General features: G+C 47.0%; 1 protein-coding gene across 1 annotated transcript in view; it reads right to left on the bottom strand.

The window, feature by feature from the left end:
- The window catches only part of cacna1ba (calcium channel, voltage-dependent, N type, alpha 1B subunit, a), a gene marked incomplete at both ends in the record, with an annotated part of 69,670 nt that overhangs the window by 14,576 nt on the left and 34,178 nt on the right, over positions 1–20,916 (bottom strand). The window contains 20 exons of the mRNA XM_084456822.1: positions 388–589; positions 2,107–2,244; positions 2,633–2,793; positions 2,983–3,079; positions 6,327–6,347; positions 8,511–8,617; positions 9,219–9,278; positions 9,715–9,844; positions 10,327–10,453; positions 10,931–11,112; positions 11,679–12,533; positions 14,836–14,898; positions 15,956–16,062; positions 16,658–16,725; positions 16,918–17,035; positions 17,152–17,224; positions 18,650–18,781; positions 19,770–19,882; positions 20,080–20,192; positions 20,380–20,589. Of these exons, the coding sequence (XP_084312948.1) occupies positions 388–589; positions 2,107–2,244; positions 2,633–2,793; positions 2,983–3,079; positions 6,327–6,347; positions 8,511–8,617; positions 9,219–9,278; positions 9,715–9,844; positions 10,327–10,453; positions 10,931–11,112; positions 11,679–12,533; positions 14,836–14,898; positions 15,956–16,062; positions 16,658–16,725; positions 16,918–17,035; positions 17,152–17,224; positions 18,650–18,781; positions 19,770–19,882; positions 20,080–20,192; positions 20,380–20,589 (3,077 nt within the window). The remainder of the gene's footprint in view (positions 1–387; positions 590–2,106; positions 2,245–2,632; positions 2,794–2,982; positions 3,080–6,326; positions 6,348–8,510; positions 8,618–9,218; positions 9,279–9,714; positions 9,845–10,326; positions 10,454–10,930; positions 11,113–11,678; positions 12,534–14,835; positions 14,899–15,955; positions 16,063–16,657; positions 16,726–16,917; positions 17,036–17,151; positions 17,225–18,649; positions 18,782–19,769; positions 19,883–20,079; positions 20,193–20,379; positions 20,590–20,916) is intronic.

Genomic DNA, 20,916 nt, shown 5'->3' with positions numbered 1-20,916 from the left:
AGTCTACTCACTCCGCTCCGCAGGCTCTGGTTAGTTGCATCCCGCTCCTTGAGCATATGGACACAGGGAGATTTACGTGTGTGTGTGTGTGTGTGTGTGTGTGTGCGTGCATGCGTGCGTGCGTGGTCGAGCAGGTCGGCGCTGGCTGTCTAACAAGCTCCCTGAGGATATGACACATGGACGGCTCGCTGGCTTTGTGTCCCCTGAATCAGTCCTGGGACCGGCCATGACACTGGCCCTCCCTCAGCTGAGGCTACCGCAGGTCCCATGAAGCCAAGGCACGCACAGTTAAGCACCAGCAGCACCAACAACAACAACAACAACATGTCCGACCCCGGCTGCAGGGTCTTTTACCGGGGGAAAGGGAACCGCCGTGGCTTACTGTACCTCGTTCTTCTCCAGGCTGCACTCCGACATGGCCTTGTCTCCCTGCTCCTGGAAGGTGATGATGATCAGGGCCACGAAGATGTTGACGAAGAAGAAGGGAAAGACCACGAAGTAGACCACGTAGAAGAGGGAGATCTCTATGCGGTAGCCCGGGCTGGGACCCTGGTCCTCGAAGGTGGCGTCCACTGAGTGCTTCAGTACCCTGAGTGGAGAGGCAGAAACCTTGATAGTGGTTGACCTTAGTCTCTGCCACGGTTCATGCTCAATACGAACCACTACAGTAACAGTGGTCCGTTGCTGTAAGCGTTCTACAGATTCCCTGATCTGACTAAAAGCGAACAGGAAACTGTGACACCAAGTTTTTTTTGCCTAAAAGCAGGGAAAAAGTCACTTAAAACCTATTGTAAAGAATTAACAGGCATGAGATTAATGTGAACTTGGCAGATAAATTTGGTCTATTTTTATTAGTGGTGCCAAGACAGTCCAGTGGTGCAGCGGTCATGAGCACTGAGTTCTACGTAATTGACTTTTCTCCTGACCTAAAGACTCCCTCAGTCTATCATTTTTACATATCATGCATCGGTGGATTATTTAATAGCTTGGATAATTTAATGATTTCATTGAAAACAGAGAGGTGGAATAAGAGTGAGAATTATGGACGGGCCGGAGATTGCACAGAAGAGACCCTCTGGGGGCGGTCCTGTATCTGGTGTGCTGACCCAACAAGCCTGCGCACTCTGCTTTAATAAGATATAAATCCAAGCCAATTACCAGAGCACAGCACATTCCCAGAACACGGCCCCCGGGCCCGCTCACCCGTTACACAGGACTGCCGAGCCAGCACTCTGAACTTAGGAACTAATAAAAGCATGTCTTCGGTCACGGTGGTCCTAGCCCTTGTCCGGTTCTAGATAGTAAACATGTTTTGTTTGTTTTTTATTACATTTATTTAACCGTTATTTTACCACGAAGTACCGTTGAGATTGGGAGATCTCTTTTACGGGGACCTGGCCAAAATGGGAGCAGCAGATAAAATATACAGTACATCAAAACACAATAAATTACAAATAGATTACCACAATACAGGAGAAATAAAAAAGCATGCATGATAATAAAAGTGGTTGAGTATTGACTGCTCTATAAAAAAGCATTTACATTCTTCTTGCAAAGAGTTCTACAACATGGATTTGAATTCCCCAGGTGGGACCAGGGTGTTTAAGTGGAGAAAAGATTTTTTAACATGGAGGAGGCAGCATGCATACATATTGTATCGCTACAGTATAATCTAGTACAGACAGGAAAGTAGCTTGCAAAAGTTCTGGCCTCAAGGGAGAAACATTGTTTGATCCGGAAAAAAAATCCAAGCTTTATTTTAAGTTTCTTTGCTAGATTTTCAATATGCACTTTAAAGGAAAGCTTTTCATCCAACCAAATCCCTACAGTAGGTAGTACGGTTGCTCCCTTAATATAATAAATAATTGTGAATAGGTGATCCTGACCCACTGGCTGTGATCGAGCCCTGGTGAATGTCACGATTTTAGTTTTTTTCAGCATTTAAAGCTAATTTAAGATCAAGAAGAGAGGTCTGTATCTGATTAAAAGCAGCTTAGAGGTCTTCAAGTGGGGGAGGAAGAGCTCGAAAATAAGATTGTGTCATCGGCATAAAAAGGCACCTTGGCTGAGTTAATTCCTTTTCCCAAGGCATTTATAAAGACTTACTCGGGCCAGCCCTCCCCAGTGGACACAGTGAAGAGCGTGAGGAAGGCCCACAGCACGTTGTCATAGTGGAACTCATACTTCTTCCACTCCCTGGGCTGGGCAGATACCTCATCTTTATCATAGTCCAGGAACTGCCCTCTGGAAGGCAGGATTAGAGGGAGGGAGAGAGAGAGAAATAAAGAGAAGAAGAGAGAGAGGAGGAGAGAGAGAGAGAGGGTGGTAATCTCTTTGGCGGTAATCATTCGCTGTAGAGAACATCAATGCCATCATCAGGCATACTGTATGATTACAGACATAATCACATGTAAGATCCTTCAGGACTCAAACAAGAAAGACTTGGGAAGTAGAATTAATGCAATCATCTTTTATCATTGTCAGAGCAGCTCTAGGCTTTTCTTCCTTCTATGGCTGGCATTATGAGCTGTGAGCCACACAGGAAAACCGGGCTGTGCCACTGCTGTCCTGCAGGAGGGCCCTTTCTCAAACCTGCTCCCTCGTCCGTGTGTGTGTGTGTACCGAACTGTACCTGCAGTCCTTCTCCAGGCCCTTGGACTCGTCTGTGCAGTAGAAGAACTTTCCCTTGAAGAGCTGCACGGCGATGACAGCGAAGATAAACATGAAGAGGATGTAGACGATGAGGATGTTCAGGACGTTCTTCAGTGAGTTTACCACACAGTCAAACACAGCCTGGGGACAAACACACACACACACACACACACACACCAACACAAACACACACGCACGCACGCACGCACGCACGCACATACAATGCTGAGTTAGAAAAAAACGGATACCTGTAGCTCCCTCTCCTGACTAGAAAATGGATGAGTCAACACTGAGTATGGTTTGACATGCAGCAGTGTGTGGGGTAAGTACCTTCAGTTTGGGCAGACGCTTGATGGTCTTGAGAGGTCGTAAGACTCTCAGCACTCTGAGGGACTTGATGGTGCTGAGGTCTTTTCCTTTGGTCCCTCTACAGAGAGCAAGCAGAGTTAGACCTCCCAGAAACCAACACAGACACCCTCAACTACCCAGTACAGTAGACTATTTCACTTATATTTTCACTGACGAGGAATTGTGATTAACTGTGCAACATATTGTGCAAGTGGAGAGAAAGATGGGCCTATTTTGCCATGATAGCCTAAGCTAGAACCTGGTCATATGTTACAAGTAATCATTATAGTACTATTCACAGGTTTAACAGTCCAACAAATATGATTGAGTGCATTGTAAACTGTAATGACAAACTGTTGAAAGCCTGGTAAATGTTGTAAGTCTGTCATGGTGGAAAAACTAGACAGGGCTTGCCAACATAATCCTACAAGGAAGGAAGCTCTTACAAGGAAAGAAACATGGCAAGTGGCTGTTGCGTGTTTTAAGTAGGCATATGGGTACATACTTTATTTTGCAGCCTTTGCCCTTGAAAAATGCAATAAAGGTCTGGACTGAACATGCGGAATGTGCTATAACGTCAAGAAAGATGAGGAAGGGCACAATTTTCCTTCCTTTGAACACGATCTGCATTCTTAATAACATCCCCATTCTTCAGAAAATAATGACTTAACTCTGTTACAAATAGAACACGTACAACAGTGTGGTGCTGTATTTGGAACTTCAAAAACCCCTTTGTAAGTTGTTCTTGCAAACCAACATGAATTAATCAGCTCACATAGACACATGCCTCTCTAAACCATTCACTTAGCTATGAGTAGCATGTAATCTGGGATTACATGAGTTAGTCAAAATTCCATGCAAATATTATTTTTCTTATTTGATATATTTTCTATTTCTTTATGAGGTATAGCTCATCTCAACACATTATCCATGCAAGCAACACAGTGTATTCACATTACAGACTGTGCATCAGAAAATCCTGGAACCAATGATAACAAAGAAACCGTAATGTTTCTTTTTTTAAAGGAACCAAAATGTAGGACATGAAGTGAAACAAGCACAGTAGACAAAGTGAGAGAATATTTTGCAATGACATGTCAAGACGGTGTTCTCCATACAATGGTGTTCCCTATTGAGTCAGATGTGCCAGAGCTGAATCAGCACCTTAGAGAGCTATACTGTAGTACGGTATGAAAGCAGCTATAAAAAAAAAAAACAGCGAAGGACAGGCCTCTGAACAGAGCCCAGTGAGCAGAGAGAAAAATGCTGCATGTTCTGTAAGAAGGAGCAGCCCAAATCTCTAATCTATGGAAGACAAAAACTACAATGCACAGTTTAAACAATCCAGTTGTGAAGCATTTGCAGCATTGACGAACACTTAAAAAAAAAAAATCATGTCTAAACCAATCAGACACATACTGTACAGTAGGTCCTGGTCTGTCTCCCATCAAGGGGTGAATGACAAGTGCTGTAAAACAGCACAGCCTCTGGTAAAAATGACAAAATATGAAGTAAACACCGACCAGCATGAGACGTCTGAGCAAGAAAACAGCCGCTCTACCCCCTCTCCCCCTCCTACCCCCGTTAACCCGCTCTCTCCCTCAGATCAGCGCCATTCAGCAAGGATGCTCCCTGACCTCTGGCTACTGCAGCTCGCTGTTCTCAGAGTGCCCAGGTGACGCCCCGGTGTGCTTGGTTCCTCTCTGAGGCCCTCTGGGGGTCTCTACTCCTACACACCCTCATGCAGGTTTCATGCTCTGATGCACGCTAGTCCAGCATGCTTCCTCAGTAAGTAGAGGTCCGTGGTTTCAGACCCAGACAGCACTCACACATGTACAGGGAGAAAACCACACCACACCAACAAGACATTCTGGTAGCTCTCAAAGATCCCTGGACTCACAGAGAGGAAAAGCAAAATGACTGGATGCTCACTGCTGCCACAGTGGTTTCCTACGGGGGCTTAGAAGTGACAAATAAGTAACACCTTATATTAAGCCTAGGTCCTCTTATTAAGCATAAGTTGATAGGTAATAAGGTCCTCATAAGATAACATTAATATGTGTTAATAAGACATTTACAATATAGGTGTTAATATATTATAATTATATTATAATTATAAACAAGTTTTTTGTTAGATTAAAATACATTTTTAAGCAATTTTTTTATAGTTTATAGACTGCTTAAGAATGTTAGTCTTATTAGCCTTATTAGTTTCGTACACATACTTATTACCATTAATTAGGCGCTTATTATGCATGTTACTATGCATTTTGCAGCTAAAGGATCTAAAGTGAAAACAGTGCCTTATCAAGGTTAATAAACCCTTTATTATGCACTTGTGACCATTTCAACTCGTCTGCGTTGTATATTTACGTTGGATTTGTACACGGGTCTCCTGCGGGAAAAACATTGTTCTAACCAGCTACGCCACCAACAAGCTACAGTAAAACTGTTAACAAGTTGCTTATAAATGTCTTATAATTTAACAACAAACATATGTATAATGCTATTATTAGCATTTATACATGTCTTATTAGCACATATTCATGTTAATAAGCATAGTAAAACTAATGTTTAGTAAAAGGACCTTAATATAAAGTGTTACCGACAAATCTGTCAGGGCGGCCAGGAAGGGGGGTTGAATTCATGAGGATATCAGAGCGATATAGGTGTCTAGTACCACACCCCACCTCATGTCCCCTGGAACAGAGACAAAGATCACCGGCAAAATAAAACCCAGCTACTGTCTCAACTGTATATCTCCTACACTGTATGTGCTTCTCTGTACTGATGCTGTCACTGTCCAGGTAAAACTGTGCCTCTCTGCTGGCTTTGAATATATCCACAATGCAGGACACCGAATTAACATATATATTAATGAAGTGGAACGCAAATACTGAGTAGTATTTGTCTTGTGAAGTGAGGTGAAGTGCAGGTCCTTGTCAATAGTACAAGTCGGGTTTGCTTGAACCTCCATTCACTGAGGGCTCTTAGGAAGAGCAAATACTAGTCCCCCTGATAAAGGCCTGTGTGCCGCAGAACATAGAGCAGGTGCATTTCAATAGTTTTATTAGCTATTCAAAAAAGGCTTTTTACTTTTCCACTAGAAGAGTGCCTTGGTCACCGTCCTTTTTGCAAATCAAGGTTTCTGTTGAGAGCTACCAGAATTAGACTGTAAAGGCTCCTGCTGAGGTAAAGACAGTTGACTCATTTAGAGATTTAGACATCATAGGCCTACTAGTCTAAGAGAGGGAGGGGTAGAGGGTTAGAGAGGGGGGGTCAGAGGAATGGGGAGAGGGTAGGGGGAGTGTAGGGGGGGTCCCCACCTGGTCACACCTTGTTGCGATCTAATGGGGGAAAACAGTGATAAGACACAAGGTACAGAGCACAATTATGGAAGCTTCCCACTCATGCATGCGCATAGACAGACAGACACACACACACACACACACATGCAAACAATCCATTGGCATAATGTACAGTAGAGCATACACAATTTCTACAGATGTAACACATATCAGCCCTACAACTCTGCATAGTATATCAGGCTATTCACACTGAATCCAAGACAATTACATGATATCAGTCTCATAAAAATCAAGTTGTCTTTGCGTTGTTTAAAAAGACAATCCTGGTACTTGCTCGTGCTCAAGGACATGGTAAAAGTTTGTCTTTTCTGACAGACATTTCAAAGGTAAGAACCCCCGACAGGAAAGAAAACACCTCTCTGAGGATAGGGCAAATTTCTTGAGAGATTCAAGAAAATCACCACAAAAGCAGGTCGCCCTGCAAGGTACCACCTCCGGAGTGGCGTTCAAGACCGCTCTACAGCGTTCAGCACAGATATAAACCCACGTCAGCGCTGCACGGCCGCGTGGCGCCCGGAGTCACCTGACTGTACGCGCGTGCGGTGTGATACATCATAGTGTGCTTGCCGTGGCGGGCGGCGGCGCGTTCACGCAGAGGGGCGGGGATGCATGGAGATGACGGACAGAATGAGCCTCTGAGACATGCGGCGGAAAACGACGCCCATCTGTCAACACGACCGCCAATCTGTTCCTTTGGTTATGGGAGACATAGGTAGAGGCAGACCGTGTGTGAGCACACACACACAGTACACACACACAGACACACACACACATATATATGTACTGTACATATATACTGTATATATATATATAAAGTTGGGATGGATGAGAATGTATGGTCATTCACAGACAGCTTCATAGACACACTGTCTATTGAGGGTCACAGCATACATTTGGAACTCGCACTAATGTCCATGCGCAGACCAGAGGTGGATGTACTGAGGTCATTCATGTCATGTCAGCCGATGGTAGTTCCTCCCCTGCCTCAGAAGAGCTAGCACATAACGGTATGTGTTTGGTGAATGAACACATAGCCTCAGTAGATACAGCGCGTAGGCGTTAGAGAACGTATACTGTAGCAAACACACTGGTGCAACATGCCCTCTAGGGGAGGAGAGCATGGCCGACAGCTGATGGACTCCGGTGAGTGTGAAAAAAGCACAAGTGGACCATAACAGATGAAATGAGAGAGGATGTGTGTGCGACTGCACAGGCCTATAAGGAGAGCATGGGCCCTGTTAGCTCACACACACACGCATACGCGTACACACACACACACTCATACGCACACACACACACACAGGCAAGATGAGTGAGGCAGGGAGAGAAGGCATTACCCCATGATGCTCCTTCAAGAGATCCAAGCCACAAGGAGACAGAAGAGGAACGTAGAGTCAATAGTACACACAGCACATCCACACACATGCGCACGCACGCACACACGCACGCGCGCACGCACACACACACACTCACACACGCATGACATACAAACGCACACATACTGTACACACACACGTACATGAAGAACACACTTGTGAAGTACACATGCTCACACACAGACACACAGACACACACACACACACACGTACACACACACACACGCATGAACACACACACGTACATGAAGAACACACACACACAAACACACACACACACAGTACAGAAGAGAGCATTTTGTGGAAGTTAATTTCTTGCAATTACCACCCTTACAAGCAATAAAGCCCAACCAAGCCTGCACACCTGCAGACAGACATATTGTTTGCATTCTTTGCTTCCCAGTGAGTTGTTGTTAGAGCTAAAGGTGTGTTTTTTTCTTAGAATCACATGGTGTAGATGGTTAAACTCAACCTGTGGTAGGAGCTCTCTGACATCAAACACTGAGTTTACCTGTAGAACTATACAGTCTTATACAATTCAACTCAAACTATGACAAAGCTCATCGCTAAAAATGATACGAGAACTAAAATGAATCAGCAGTAGGAAAATGTTCCAAGGAGGGATACCATGATGGTACATTTATTCAAATCACACAGTGGAAATACACTTTATTCTGCAGAGGATACTGTACAGTAATGTTCATTCTCATTCTTTCTAAATGTCATAAAACAAGGTACTGTATAAATATTGAAATGAAGAACTTACGAAAATGCAAATGCCACCAGTGCTCCACTGACCACAATGAAGTCTAAGATGTTCCAGAGATCTCTGAAGTAAGAACCAGGGTGGAGCAGCAGGCCCAGATCCACCATCTGAGAGAGAGAGAGAGAGAGAGAGAGAGAGAAAGGCAGAGAGTGAGAGAGAGAGAGAGAGAACGGGAGAGAGGCAGAGAGAGAGAGAGACAGAGAGAGAGAAAAGGAGAGACAGACAGAGAGTTAGCCAGAAAGAGGGAGAGAGAGAGAGAGAGAGAGAGAGAGAGAGAGAAAGGCAGAGAGTGAGAGAGAGAACGGGAGAGAGGCAGAGAGAGAGGGAGACAGAAAGAGAGAAAAGGAGAGACAGACAGAGAGTTAGCCAGAAAGAGGGAGAGAGAGAGAGAGAGAGAGAGAGACACAGACAGAGAGAGAGACAGGGAGAGAGAGCAGCAGTTAGACGACTGCAGTGAGGGTGGGGCACTGACATTGACGCCCTCATATTGTCTAATCCACATTCGTCAAACTAAAGTGCTCTCAGTACGTTATGTTGTAGCTGAATAATGACAGGCGTGGCAGGGGTCCAATAGGAGGAACAACGATTGAGACATCAATCCTAGACAAGCACATTAAGTCCAAGACGGATCTCACAGAACTGTTGTGGAGAGTCATTTTACTCATAGCGAAACGGCAACCAAGGCTGTGTGTTTGTCTAGCCTCTTACCTTGATCACCATTTCAAATGTGAAGACTCCGGTAAAGACGTAGTCCAAATACTTGAGCACCTGCACGGCAGAGAGAGAGAGAGCGAAAGGAGGAGGTAGGAGTGAAAACACAGCAAAGAAGCGATGCTAAACTAATTAGCCTCCCGACTCATTGGAACAGCTGCCTATTTGTTTTCATTGCTTTCCTCACAGACGGATTCGGTGGTGTTCCACCTGTCCTTGTTTTCCTAGCAGAGTCTTGGGACATGTGGCTAAGCCAATGGCGGACGGACTGGCCATTGGGACGTTCGGGACGAATCCCGATGGGCCTGTCCCCCCTCCCCCCCCCCCCCCCCCCAACCGCTCAACAGATCGCTCAGCACCCCCCCCCCCCCCGCCCCATCCCCCCGGTCAACAAATCGGAAAGCACGTCCTGTGGGCCGACTGGGGCTACGTTGCCCGACCACAATTATTTCCCCAGTCCGCCCCTGGGTGCGTGTTCGTGCGTGTGACTTACATTGTTGCGTGGGGCGTTAGCCTGGACAGGGTCCTCTGCAGCCAATGCAATGCTACTCATAGCAATTACTACCAGGATACACATCTCAAAGTACCGCATGGTCACTATGTAGTGGCACAGACGCCTCACCCTAGAGAACAAGAGAGTAAGAGGGAAAGAGAGAGAGATAAAGACAGAGAAAGAGAGGGAGGGATGGAGGGGGAGAGAAAGAGAGAGAGAGAGGGGGGGGGGACACACCCTATAAATGCAGAGTCTCCTATCGACACACAAACCACCAGAGAGGTATCAACGAATGTAAACACTATTCCTTGCAATGGCTGCTATTACAGTGGATGCTGCATTTGTTTGTTTGTCGTTAATTGATAGTTGCTCTATGCCAACTAGGTTTACAGGCAGGCTATGTATGGAGATGGACATTTCAGTGAGAGTGGATGTAAAGGAGAGAGCTACTCCATTGCCTTTATGACCTACACTTTTAAATTTAACTGCTTCAAATTTAACGGCGTCTCTCGAGGTACTGAAATGAGGTGGGCAACAACGTTTACTTGCAGGCTAACTCCCTGGAAAGCACGGGGCGGTAGTGGTGTGATTTGCGGCGAGGGCCGGACTCACGGGTTGGTCTGTCCAAACACAAACATGGAGCTGTAAGGCAGGATGGGCCTGGGTCCGTTCTGAGAGAGGTCTTCCAGAGTTTTCTTCTCCTCATTCATGGGCATGGTCTCACAGTCTATACTGTTCACTGAGGGACATGCACACAGAGGCTTAGGCCACACCCCCACGAACACAGATATTTCTAAAAACGTATTGCCCCCCCCCCTCCAGTTAAAAAAACGTCTACACCAACAGATTTGGGGAAAATATCACCGTCCACACTACAAGGTAAAGGACGGAGCTAAAAAAAAGTATGTTTTCATAAATATCTGTGTATGTGTGGGCGGGGCCTTAGACACACTTCAACAACAACACAGCTTCATTAGATAGATAGAAAGAATATAGACAGACAGACAGACAGACAGACAGACAGACAGACAGACAGACAGACAGACAGACAGACAGACAGGCACACAGATAGACAGATAGATAGATAGATAGATAGATAGATAGATAGATAGATAGATAGATAGATAGATAGATAGATAGATAGATAGATAGATAGATAGATAGATAGATAGATAGATAGATAGATAGATAGATAGATAGATAGATAGATACTGACTGGGGATTAGGGTGGTCTCCCCTGGCGGAGAGGTGATGGTAACCGGAGGGACGTGTCCCGTTCTCCTGATGTTCCTCTGGTTGTCTGAGTCCTCGGGTCTGTCTGAGCCCTGCGTCTGGTCCCCGGGGCCCTGCTGGGGGGTGATGGCCAGGGAGTCTCCCTCCACATCCTGGTACCTGTCTCTGGGAGACACACCAGGCAGCAACCACGCGGACAGAGTGAGTCTCTGAGCAGTATAGATTAGACTCCGTTCATGATATACAGAGTGGTTGGCGTGATACTGTATATTGTTTTAGCGACGGAGCAAGTCACCTAGGCCAAGGTTTCTCAATCTTTTGTAACTTAAGGCCCACTTTTGATTGTTAAAAAGAAATGTTAAAATGAGGACCACCTTCCCAAATATAGTACATGAGAAAAAAAAGCTGGCGGTCTGTCACTTTTCGCATCCGAGGACAAGGGGAAGTTTGCATCCCAGGGAATGTTTGCTAGCAAGCTACGTTAGCTGAAGACATTCGGATTTCATTGCCGTGGTGATATTAAAACATAACTGGTCATTGAAATGATTCCTTTTTAACTTGAAATGTTGTATTTATATGTGAATTCTTGAGTACATTTAGATAGAAAAATAACAAGCTTTGTAAATTACCAACTTTATTTTATTACCACCAGTGGGCCGCGGACCACTGATTGAGAATGGCTGACCTAGGCCGTGAGAGTGAGCTCCGTAGCTGGTCATAGTCGGTCTCACCTGTAGCCGTGGCCCCTGTCCCGCTCGCCGTTGTCCCTGTGCTCCTCCCCCTCCAGCGTGGACGGGCCCCTGGAGCCGTGCGTCCTGTGTTTCCTCCTCTCCCCATTGGCCCCGTTCTCACCCTTGGAGCACCTCTCCCCGTCTCCCCGAGTGGCCGAGCGTCCGTCCTTGTGGCGTGGCCGGCGCTCGCCCCCCCCTCCCCTCCCGCCGCCGTTGGCTGCGCCGTTCCCCTCCCTGGTCTGCCGGTGGGAGTGGTGGTGGCGGTGCTCCCTCTCCCCCGCGGCCCCTCCCCCGCCCCCCCCCTCGTCCGCCGAGCTCTGGTGGTGGTGCCGCCGTCCGCCCTCGCGGCTGCGCGAGCGCTCGCCCCTCCCGTCCCGTCCCCTGGCAGCGCCGGCGTCCGGGTCCTTGGCGCGGCTGTGGTGGACGTGACGGTGCCGGCCTTCCCTGCCGTCACCCGTCTCCCCGTTCTCGTCGTCACCGGCGGCGGCGGGCCTCTCCCTGTCCCTGTGGCGGTGGTGCCGGCGGTTTGGTGGCGGCGGATCCGCGGGGGTCTCGGCCTCCTCGGGGGTCCTCGGGGGCTTGCCGCCACCGCCGTTGTTGTTGTGTCGCTGCTGGGCCGTCGCGGCGGCTGCGGTGGCGGCGGCGGGGCCGTCGCGGGGCTCTACCACCAGGGGGCGGTCCAGGTGGGTCTTCATGTCCGGGCGGATGTGCAGGGCGGAGGACATGCGCAGTCGCTCTTCGGGGTCCAGCTCGCTGTACAGCGCCTCGCAGCTGGCCCGCAGGTTGTGTCTGCGCAGCTGGGTGGTGCGCTGCTCCCACACTGACATCATCTTCAGAGACTTCTGCTGCTCCTTGCTGCAGGCGGACAGGACAGGTCAAGTTTGCTACAGGGTAATGGGAGTGGTAGTTTTAAATAAAAGACACTGATTTCAGTACTAGCATTTCTGTTTTTACTGTTGAAGATACAGTATTGAGAAATTGAATTTCGTGTTTACCAAAAAGTCTTCACAGGTCATGTGCAGTTTATGATGATGGGAAGCTTCAAACAGCAGTCTGGGAGGATATAACCTCACGACACATAAAGCTCTAACATGCTGAGGGATTGGTTTACTGCATGGCTGGGGTACAATGGTGGATCTAACACAGCAGAGCAGCAAGTCTCTCTCTCTCTCTCTCTGTGTCTCTCTCTCTCTGTGGGGTCCCAGGTAGAGAGTTATGTGTCCAGACCGCAGCCAAGCATGGCGCTGGAACCATGCTGTGACGCGCTTCGCTGGCCCTGTCAATGTCGATGCTCAGTACAATCTGAAATGGTCAACCATGCATTCTGATTATGCCCTGTACAGCGCTGTCTCAGACTCAGTCTCATTCTGCAATGCAGCAAAAAATATCGAAGCCATACAACTGCTTCACAACTGTTTATTTTTAACTGTCGTTGGGAAGGCTCAGGTGACTGATACACTGACAGGCTAAGAGTCCTTATTTGACTGCATGTCGACACCAGTCAGATAAATCAACAGCTATCTCTCCTCTGGGGAATTATCCGATCATGCTCTTATCGATCTGGGACATGACTCAGATTCTAATTCAAATCCTCCATTGACACAGAAGGCTCAATGTAACCTTTATTACTTACTGTCCACCTGTATTAAAACACTGGCTACATCCCTAGGCTATACTGTAGCAGCTCTGGTTTTTAAAACTCGTGAAAAGATGGGACTGGGCTTAGTGAATGGCCTAGTATGCTCACTAGAGAGGATATGATGGCCTAGTATGCTCACTGGAGAGGATATGACAAGATGTGAGGTAAACAATGTTGCTTTTGAGTCCTGATCCAAGAATGATCCGAGAATGGCGTGATGGCAGTGTTTTCCAAGAAGCTATGTATGCTTTACACTATCGACATGGCCGCCTCTATGGCAGAAGGTAGGTTTACCTCAGGAAGTGATGGACTGGGGTGCAGACATAACTCCTACAACACATAAAGGAAGGAGCACATTGAAACAAACAAGGACTGCAGCCAGTCCATAGAAGTGTCACAGCAGGTTAGGCAACACAGAGACAAGCCACAGAGGACGACAGAGAGCTTCCAGAGACTGACTGCGAGGAAACACAGGGAGACATAAGCGCTACAAAGAGGAAGCAAGGGAAGGAAATGACAAAGGACAGAGTAGACACACCCCAGATATTATGGGTATTGCACTATACACATATCAAGCAACGTTTTTAACTATTACTACCAGTGCTGCTGCTGCTGGACTACCATTCTTGGGCGGTAATTGGGAGATTTCAGAGACCGGGGTGTGACTGTGACTAATAGGATAAAGCCCTTCAACAAGCAGGGGCGACTGTGAGTGTGAGTCTGTCTGGGAGCTTAACAGATGCTTTAATGGCATTGTGTCTTTCAGATGGAAGTGCTGACTCACTGAGTGTCGGCCACGGCTTCTTGTGGCGCTGCTGGAGGGAAAGCTGTTCCCGGTCCCTCCCTCCCTTCCTCCCTCCCTCCCTCCCTCCCCGCCTGCCTAGGTCTGTACAGCCGAGGGCTACTGCCAGAGGAATAGCCACAGATAGGCTCTGGCCAGCTTGACTCAGAGTGGGCACACAGTGTACAGCAAGCCAGAGCCAACCTGTCACTGTGAGATGAAGGGGGCCTCGGTCGGGGGAGAGAGAGAGATGAGACAATATACAGTAGGGAGGAGTCATTCTTTAGGGGGAGGAGGTCCTGAGAGAGACCTCGGTCGGGAAATATGAAGGAACCAGGGCCGGTGCACAGAGATCTAAACACAAACACATCCATCCCATGACACCTGACAGCGAGAGAGTCGGCCACATTCATCTGTTACAAGTCAACATACAGATATCATAATGGGGTGACATTATGATAACATCGGTGAGAGGAGAGGAGGAGAGGGGAGAGGAGATGAGAGGAAAGGGGAGGGGAAGAGGAGATGAGAGGAGAAGAGAGGAGATGAGAGGAGAAGAGAGCAGGGGGTGTGAAGAGAGGAGGAGGGGAAAGGAATGACGATTAGAGGAGTGAAGAGGAGAGGAGTGAGAGAAGAAGAGGGGAGGGCAGAGGAGAGAGAGAGAGAGAGAGAGAGAGAGAGAGAGAGAGAGAGAGAGAGGATGATGGAGTAGATTGTAACGGAGAGTAAAAACTCACAGTGAATTAAGGCTGCAGACGGACGAGCTGCTAGAGTGTGCACCTCGACTGTGCTTTACAAAACTGCACATGCAAAAACAAAAGATGGGGGAGGGAAAAGAAAACACAGGGAGAGGTCAGAGGTCAACCAGACGGACAGGAGGAAGGAGGCCTACCGCATGTCCGTCCGTCTGTCTATGACCCTCCCGTTACATGTCAACTCAATGGGAGACTCCGGTTAGAGAAGCAAAACTAAGTAAGACGAACAAAATGAGTGAGTACAGAAATGTCCAGAGACTTGCTGGTTTCAGATTTTAACCTCCAGGTATGTACTGTAGTCAGTGCTATTTCATTTTTAAATAACACTGGAAACCAATTAGCATCTTACACTTTTTTGGTACATGACATTCCAATGAGGAAGTGTGGAGGACAAAATATCTCAAAGCCAACAAACAGTCATATCGATGGCTACTACTGTACACGTTCTAAAGTAGCAAGCTAAGACAGTGCTCTAAGATAAAACGTAGACATAAAGTGATGGCGACGATTAACAGAATCACTATCCCCAACGATGACGAGACAGGAAGCAGATGTTGTACCAGATGAATGGGATTGCAAGGAGAGGGGGGGCTTAGTGACTGGCAGCTCCTGCGTCGTGTACAAACTTTAAACACCGCAACTCAATTACAGTCACGGACAGACACACGGGAACATGATGGCAGCTTGTTACATCGTTAGGGGTATGCCATCGTGCTGCCGCGCGGTGCTAACTGGGATATGGAGCGGCTGGTTCTCTGAGGTCCACATACAGTAGGCCTGAACAGTTACACACTACAGGATGGGGAGGATGCTTCAGAATCAACCTGTACTAGTCTCAGACCCGGGTTCAGCAGCAGAAGCCTGTTATCAACTGGCTCTCATGATCACATATTCAGCACTGTGCCCGGTACAGTGACTCGCAGAGTATAAGACAGCAAAACAAAAAACACAGTGTATAACAGAAAATCATATGTTCCCGCATCATAATATAATCATAATATAAGGCATCTCTGGGGAAGGGGTGGGGGAGTCCGGCGTGTCCAGGGGGGGGAGTCAGAGGGGCGGGGCAAGCAGAGAGACTTTCAGACGCCTGCGGACTTACGCTGTGATGGAGATGTTGGCCGCAGACATGGGGCTGACCTCCTTCACCTCCTTGGCTTTCTGCAAGGCCAACTTCTTATTGATGGCCTCTTCCTGCTCCTCCTCGTCCTGAGAACGCGCGCACACAAGCACAGACCCCGCTGGAGGTGACATCAGGGGAACACGATAGCAGGCCCTACCGCCATCAATCATTTCTCGAGTGGCCGCTTAGACCGACGCTACTCCATAGATGAGATATTAATGGCAGCAAATCCTACAACCAGTTGGACGGTTCATTACCTTGAGTTACTGTGCGGGACAAACATCACTCAGGCCAGCAGACAGCCTTACGGAGCCAATAAGGTACAGTAGGGCGCCGTATATCCTAATAGTAATATTTACTGTCCAATTCTACAAACATCAACACAGGGATGAACCACCATTTGATTTAAGACAGTTGTCTTTTATGATGGATCATCAGGATAACCAGGTCTCCCAAGAACACGTAGGGCTGGAGGTAACTGTGAGAGACACTAGGGGCCACTATCAGCGACCATGGGCTGTCAGAGGCACTGAAGGTAACTACTGTATCAGAGACACTGGAGGCGACTATCAGAGACACTGTGCGTAACTGGCAGAGGTCAAACACCGGCTTGCCTGCACCCTCTATGGGAACTGCTACAGTATGTTAGTGAGCCTCTGCTGTTGTGTGCTCCTACCATACCTTGGTGAGCTCCTGGGCGTTTGCAAGGTTATCAACGGCGATGGCCAAAAAGACGTTGAGAAGAGTATCTGGTCATTGTGGTCTCAGGAACGATCAAACGGTCAATCCCTCAATAAATGATCATTCAATATTTACACTAAAACAACCCCCGCTGTTTTTAAATCAACGAGGTATCATTCTGCTATCGTAGTGTTGAATATCATGCCGCTTGCCAGCTGTAAAGGTTAATCGATTCAGATCCGTGAGGGGGGGGAGGATACAGTTTCCAAACAGAGTGAGAACGATGAAGTAGATCGAGGAGAACATTCCACGCCGAACGCCCCCCTGAGACTCGATCCCATGGTACATCACTGCGTTCCAATCCTCGCCTGTCAAGATCTGGGACAGACAGAAACTCTTAGTCACAGGCGCGTTCGGTGTCCAGGGAATTGCTGCAGGGAATAATAAACACGTCTGATATGAGCATTCTGTCAGCGCCCAAAGTGACATCTTACCTGGAAGACAGTGAGGATAGCCGCGGGGAACGTGTCAAAGTTGGTCGTTGGCGTCTCCTCCTCAAAATTAAACCTGCAGAGTAAACAAACAGGTTCAGAACATCATGAACTAGTTCACCTCAACTATCCCTAAAATAATCCCTTCCCTCTATGTTCCTGCAGGAAACAATGTACTGAACACTGTGAGAGCACAACTGGTTTCGTTTCCTCTGTAATCTCAAAGCACAGCCTGGGTTAAATCAGATAATTCTGACATTTTATGTTTCAGAGTATCTTCAGGGACCTAATTACATTTTACCACAATGAAAAAGATGTCTGATGAGATTTCCTGCTAGTAAGTCTATCTCTGCCTGATGAAATTGTTGGTATACTGTACAGTATATGCACTCATTAGTGAGTATCTCATTATGGTCCTCATACCATAATCTCAGCATTTCAAGGGTATTAAGTAAACAAAAAGACAAGGTGATCTCAGCTACTACCATGTGGATCTACTGTAATACTAGTCTTCCCAATCTAGCATACTGTACAGTAGGTATGTGGTCACATCTTGCTGTAATGCCCATCAGACTGAGTTGTGATGTTCCATTTACACCTGGATGGCAAGCCTTAGCTCAAGTGGGTTTGGCAATAACACATTTCCTGAACAGCTTGGAGTGGGCAGGTTGGGGGCGGTTCTAGCTGGTCTGATTATGCAGTTCAACCACTCTGGGAAAGGTCCAGGTAGATTAACTCAATATTACAACTAATGGAATGGACCATATACCAAAAAATTATTCTGTTGTTCATTGGATGCGTATCTAATTTTTCTGATGTCAGCAGTATTGACCCTCTATCAAAACAATGTGTTCATGGCTCTGTCATTGATGTTGGTTACTGTACACAGGACCTCCAGGCTTCCTGGAACTGGTACAGTAAATGCAGGAAAGAGTGGATTATGTGCCTGACTGCACACAGAACTGGGATGGCTACACAGATCCTGTCTTATATTATGCCAGGGATGGGCTGAACTCCACTGTTGAGTTTGAATTCCCATGTCCAGGCCTGCCAACTTTAATTTATTTCTATTTCTGCCTCTATTTGTTTGGAATGTACTGTGTATGTGTCTGTGTCTGCCTCTGCCTGGTGCATGCAGATATCATGACCACAGTGTTTTTGCATTTAAATGGATTGTTAACCCCATGGTTGACCGAGAGGCCTGGTCGCACTAGCTGAGTGGAATCAATCATTCATAGGTCTGGCCAGGAGAGATGCAAGCCTCCCTTTTCTGTAGTGTCCTTGGTTGACAGCTGGGTCAGAGGAAGAGGAAATGGAAGTCATGGGAGCGACAAACTGTCATAATTAGACTACAGTAGAGGTACAGAAAAAAGACGCTAGATCTAGATAACACAGAGACGCACATCGCTGTGCTAAGACGTCCACCTAATCTCAGGTCCACCTAATCTCAACCAGTCTATGCAATCCGTTTATTGGGGTAAAATCAGAACAGTCGACTCACTGTCCCCCAAAGAGCTGCATGCCGAGCAGGGCGAACACCACGATGAAGAGGAAGAGGAGGAAGAGCAGGCTGATGATGGACTTCATGGAGTTGAGCAGAGACACCACCAGGTTCCTCAGGGAGTTCCAGTACCTAGAGGGCCACAGGGAATCATTATCACATTCATTGTGATGCATCAATATTGGCACTGCAATGTTTTGGATGTAGAGGTAACTGATTCAGATTCAGATTGAGATTCAGAGTGAGATTCTGATTTTTAAGTCTCCTAGAGACTCTTGTGAAAAAGCCGAAGTTTTTTACTTCCGCAATAGGCGTGTTTTTCATTTGGAGCAAGAAAGAGGCTTGTCTTGGCTACCTTCCTGACGGTTATAGATGATGATGATATTCTACACATACATGTTCCTGTCGCAGCACTACGTATGCTGAGGTTTGTCACTAACTATAAACCTCAAATACATCATTGTTGTCTCTACATGTATATGAGAGTAGGATGGCCCTCTTTAACTCTGGGTAGGCTGGTACCTCATCATTTATAAGGTCATACTGGGACAGCCCTTATCATATCTATGCTCATTCATTACCCTACAGGACAGTAACATTTATTGGCTACGTTCTTACAGTGTCCTGCTGACCGTACCAAAGACTCAGACCAAATTTGGCTAAAATGCCTTCCAGCTGTCTGCCCCTTTGGCCTGGAATGAGCTTCAAAGAACGATGAAACTGCAGGAGCTTATCTCACTAAACGATTTTAAAGATAGAGTAAAAGTCATGGAGGAAAATGAAATGCAGGTCTTATGTTTTTGACCCGTAAGTGGGAACATTGACTAGAAATAATAGTGTCTGCCTTCAATGTGTAACTTGGCTCTTGCTTTTTTAATCTTTAATTGTCAGATGCCTAATCTGTATTAATGCAATGTATTATGTAGTTATGTGTGTCTGTAACTTTGTGCTGCTTTCTTGGCCAGATCTGTCTTGTAAAATACATGTTTAATCCCAAGGAGACTTAACATGGTTAAATAAAGTAAAAAAAAAAAAAAAGGAAGGAAGAAAAGAGATTCAGATAAGATAAAAAAAAAAATCTGAATTCAAATCTGAATCTTAATCTGAAGAGGAGACTCACTTTGTAACTTTGAAGATCCTGAGCAGCCGGAGAGCCCTCAGGACGCTGATGCCAAAGGAAGCCCCGGGTTTGATGGCCGCCCAGATCACCTCGAAAATACTGCCTATGATCACCTGCAGCACACAGCCCAGTTAATCCCTGTGAACGCCGCCCTGTGAGACACACTAACAACGCTATTCCAAATGTGACTCGACAGAATTCTGCCTATGATCACCTGCGACACAGCCCACTGAATCACTCAGAACCCCCCTCCTGTGAGACACGCTAACAGCTGCGTGACTCGATAGAACACCGTAACGTTCCAGCTCACCCCAAAATCGAAACAGTTGAACGAGGAATGGAAATAGTTCCTGGGTCCCAGGCCGTACATCTTCATGGACATCTCGGTCAAGAACAAGCCCAGGAACACAAACTCTGCCAAGTCTGAACACACAGATCAATCACCGTGTCAAATATAACCTCCCCACTGGTTCGAGGGCACAGACACAGTGCATTAAAGAAACGGTTGATTCTACCACGCCTGTGCAAACAGATAAAAGATGATAAAATCTCGGGGTTTAGGGGAAAAATAAATAGTGTTATTCCCGTGTGGATTAGAGGTAGGACTTACAGAGTGCATAGGTGAGCCACTCGGGCTGGTCGTAGTGCACGATGGCCACACACAGAGTGTTGAGGCCCACCAGACACAGCACTGTCCAGTAGAAGCTCTGTGCCTTGACCAGGCGGCGGATGGTGAATCGGATCCTCTTCTCCTTCCTCCTGAAGTAGGAGGAGCTCTCATGCTTGCTGCTCTTCAGGCTGGCCCTGGCGAACGGGGACCCTGGGGGGGCAGTGGGGACAAAAGCCACACACACTGGCGATAAAGTCCCCGAGCTGACAGAGGTGATCATTAGAGATCCTAAGATGTTAGAAGAACCAGAAGGTTTGGATGCCGTGGGGGAATGCCGGTGGTGGTGAGGAAACCAAAGCTGTGTACCAGGTTGTACGACACGACACGACACAACACAACACAACACAGAGGCTAAAGCTACATTGAATCTGAAAGAATTGGTTAAGTTTGATACAGCAATATTCTTTTCATTTACTGTAAGTTTAGAAATTCTTAGTTCATGATAACGGGAACTATCCACAGTTCTTCACTGTACTA

This window comes from Borostomias antarcticus, assembly GCF_949987555.1.
Source record: "Borostomias antarcticus genome assembly, chromosome: 23".
Classification (NCBI taxonomy): domain Eukaryota; kingdom Metazoa; phylum Chordata; class Actinopteri; order Stomiiformes; family Stomiidae; genus Borostomias; species Borostomias antarcticus.
The sequence above is the reverse complement of the archived record's forward strand: the minus strand, read 5'-3'. Positions and strand labels throughout refer to the sequence as shown.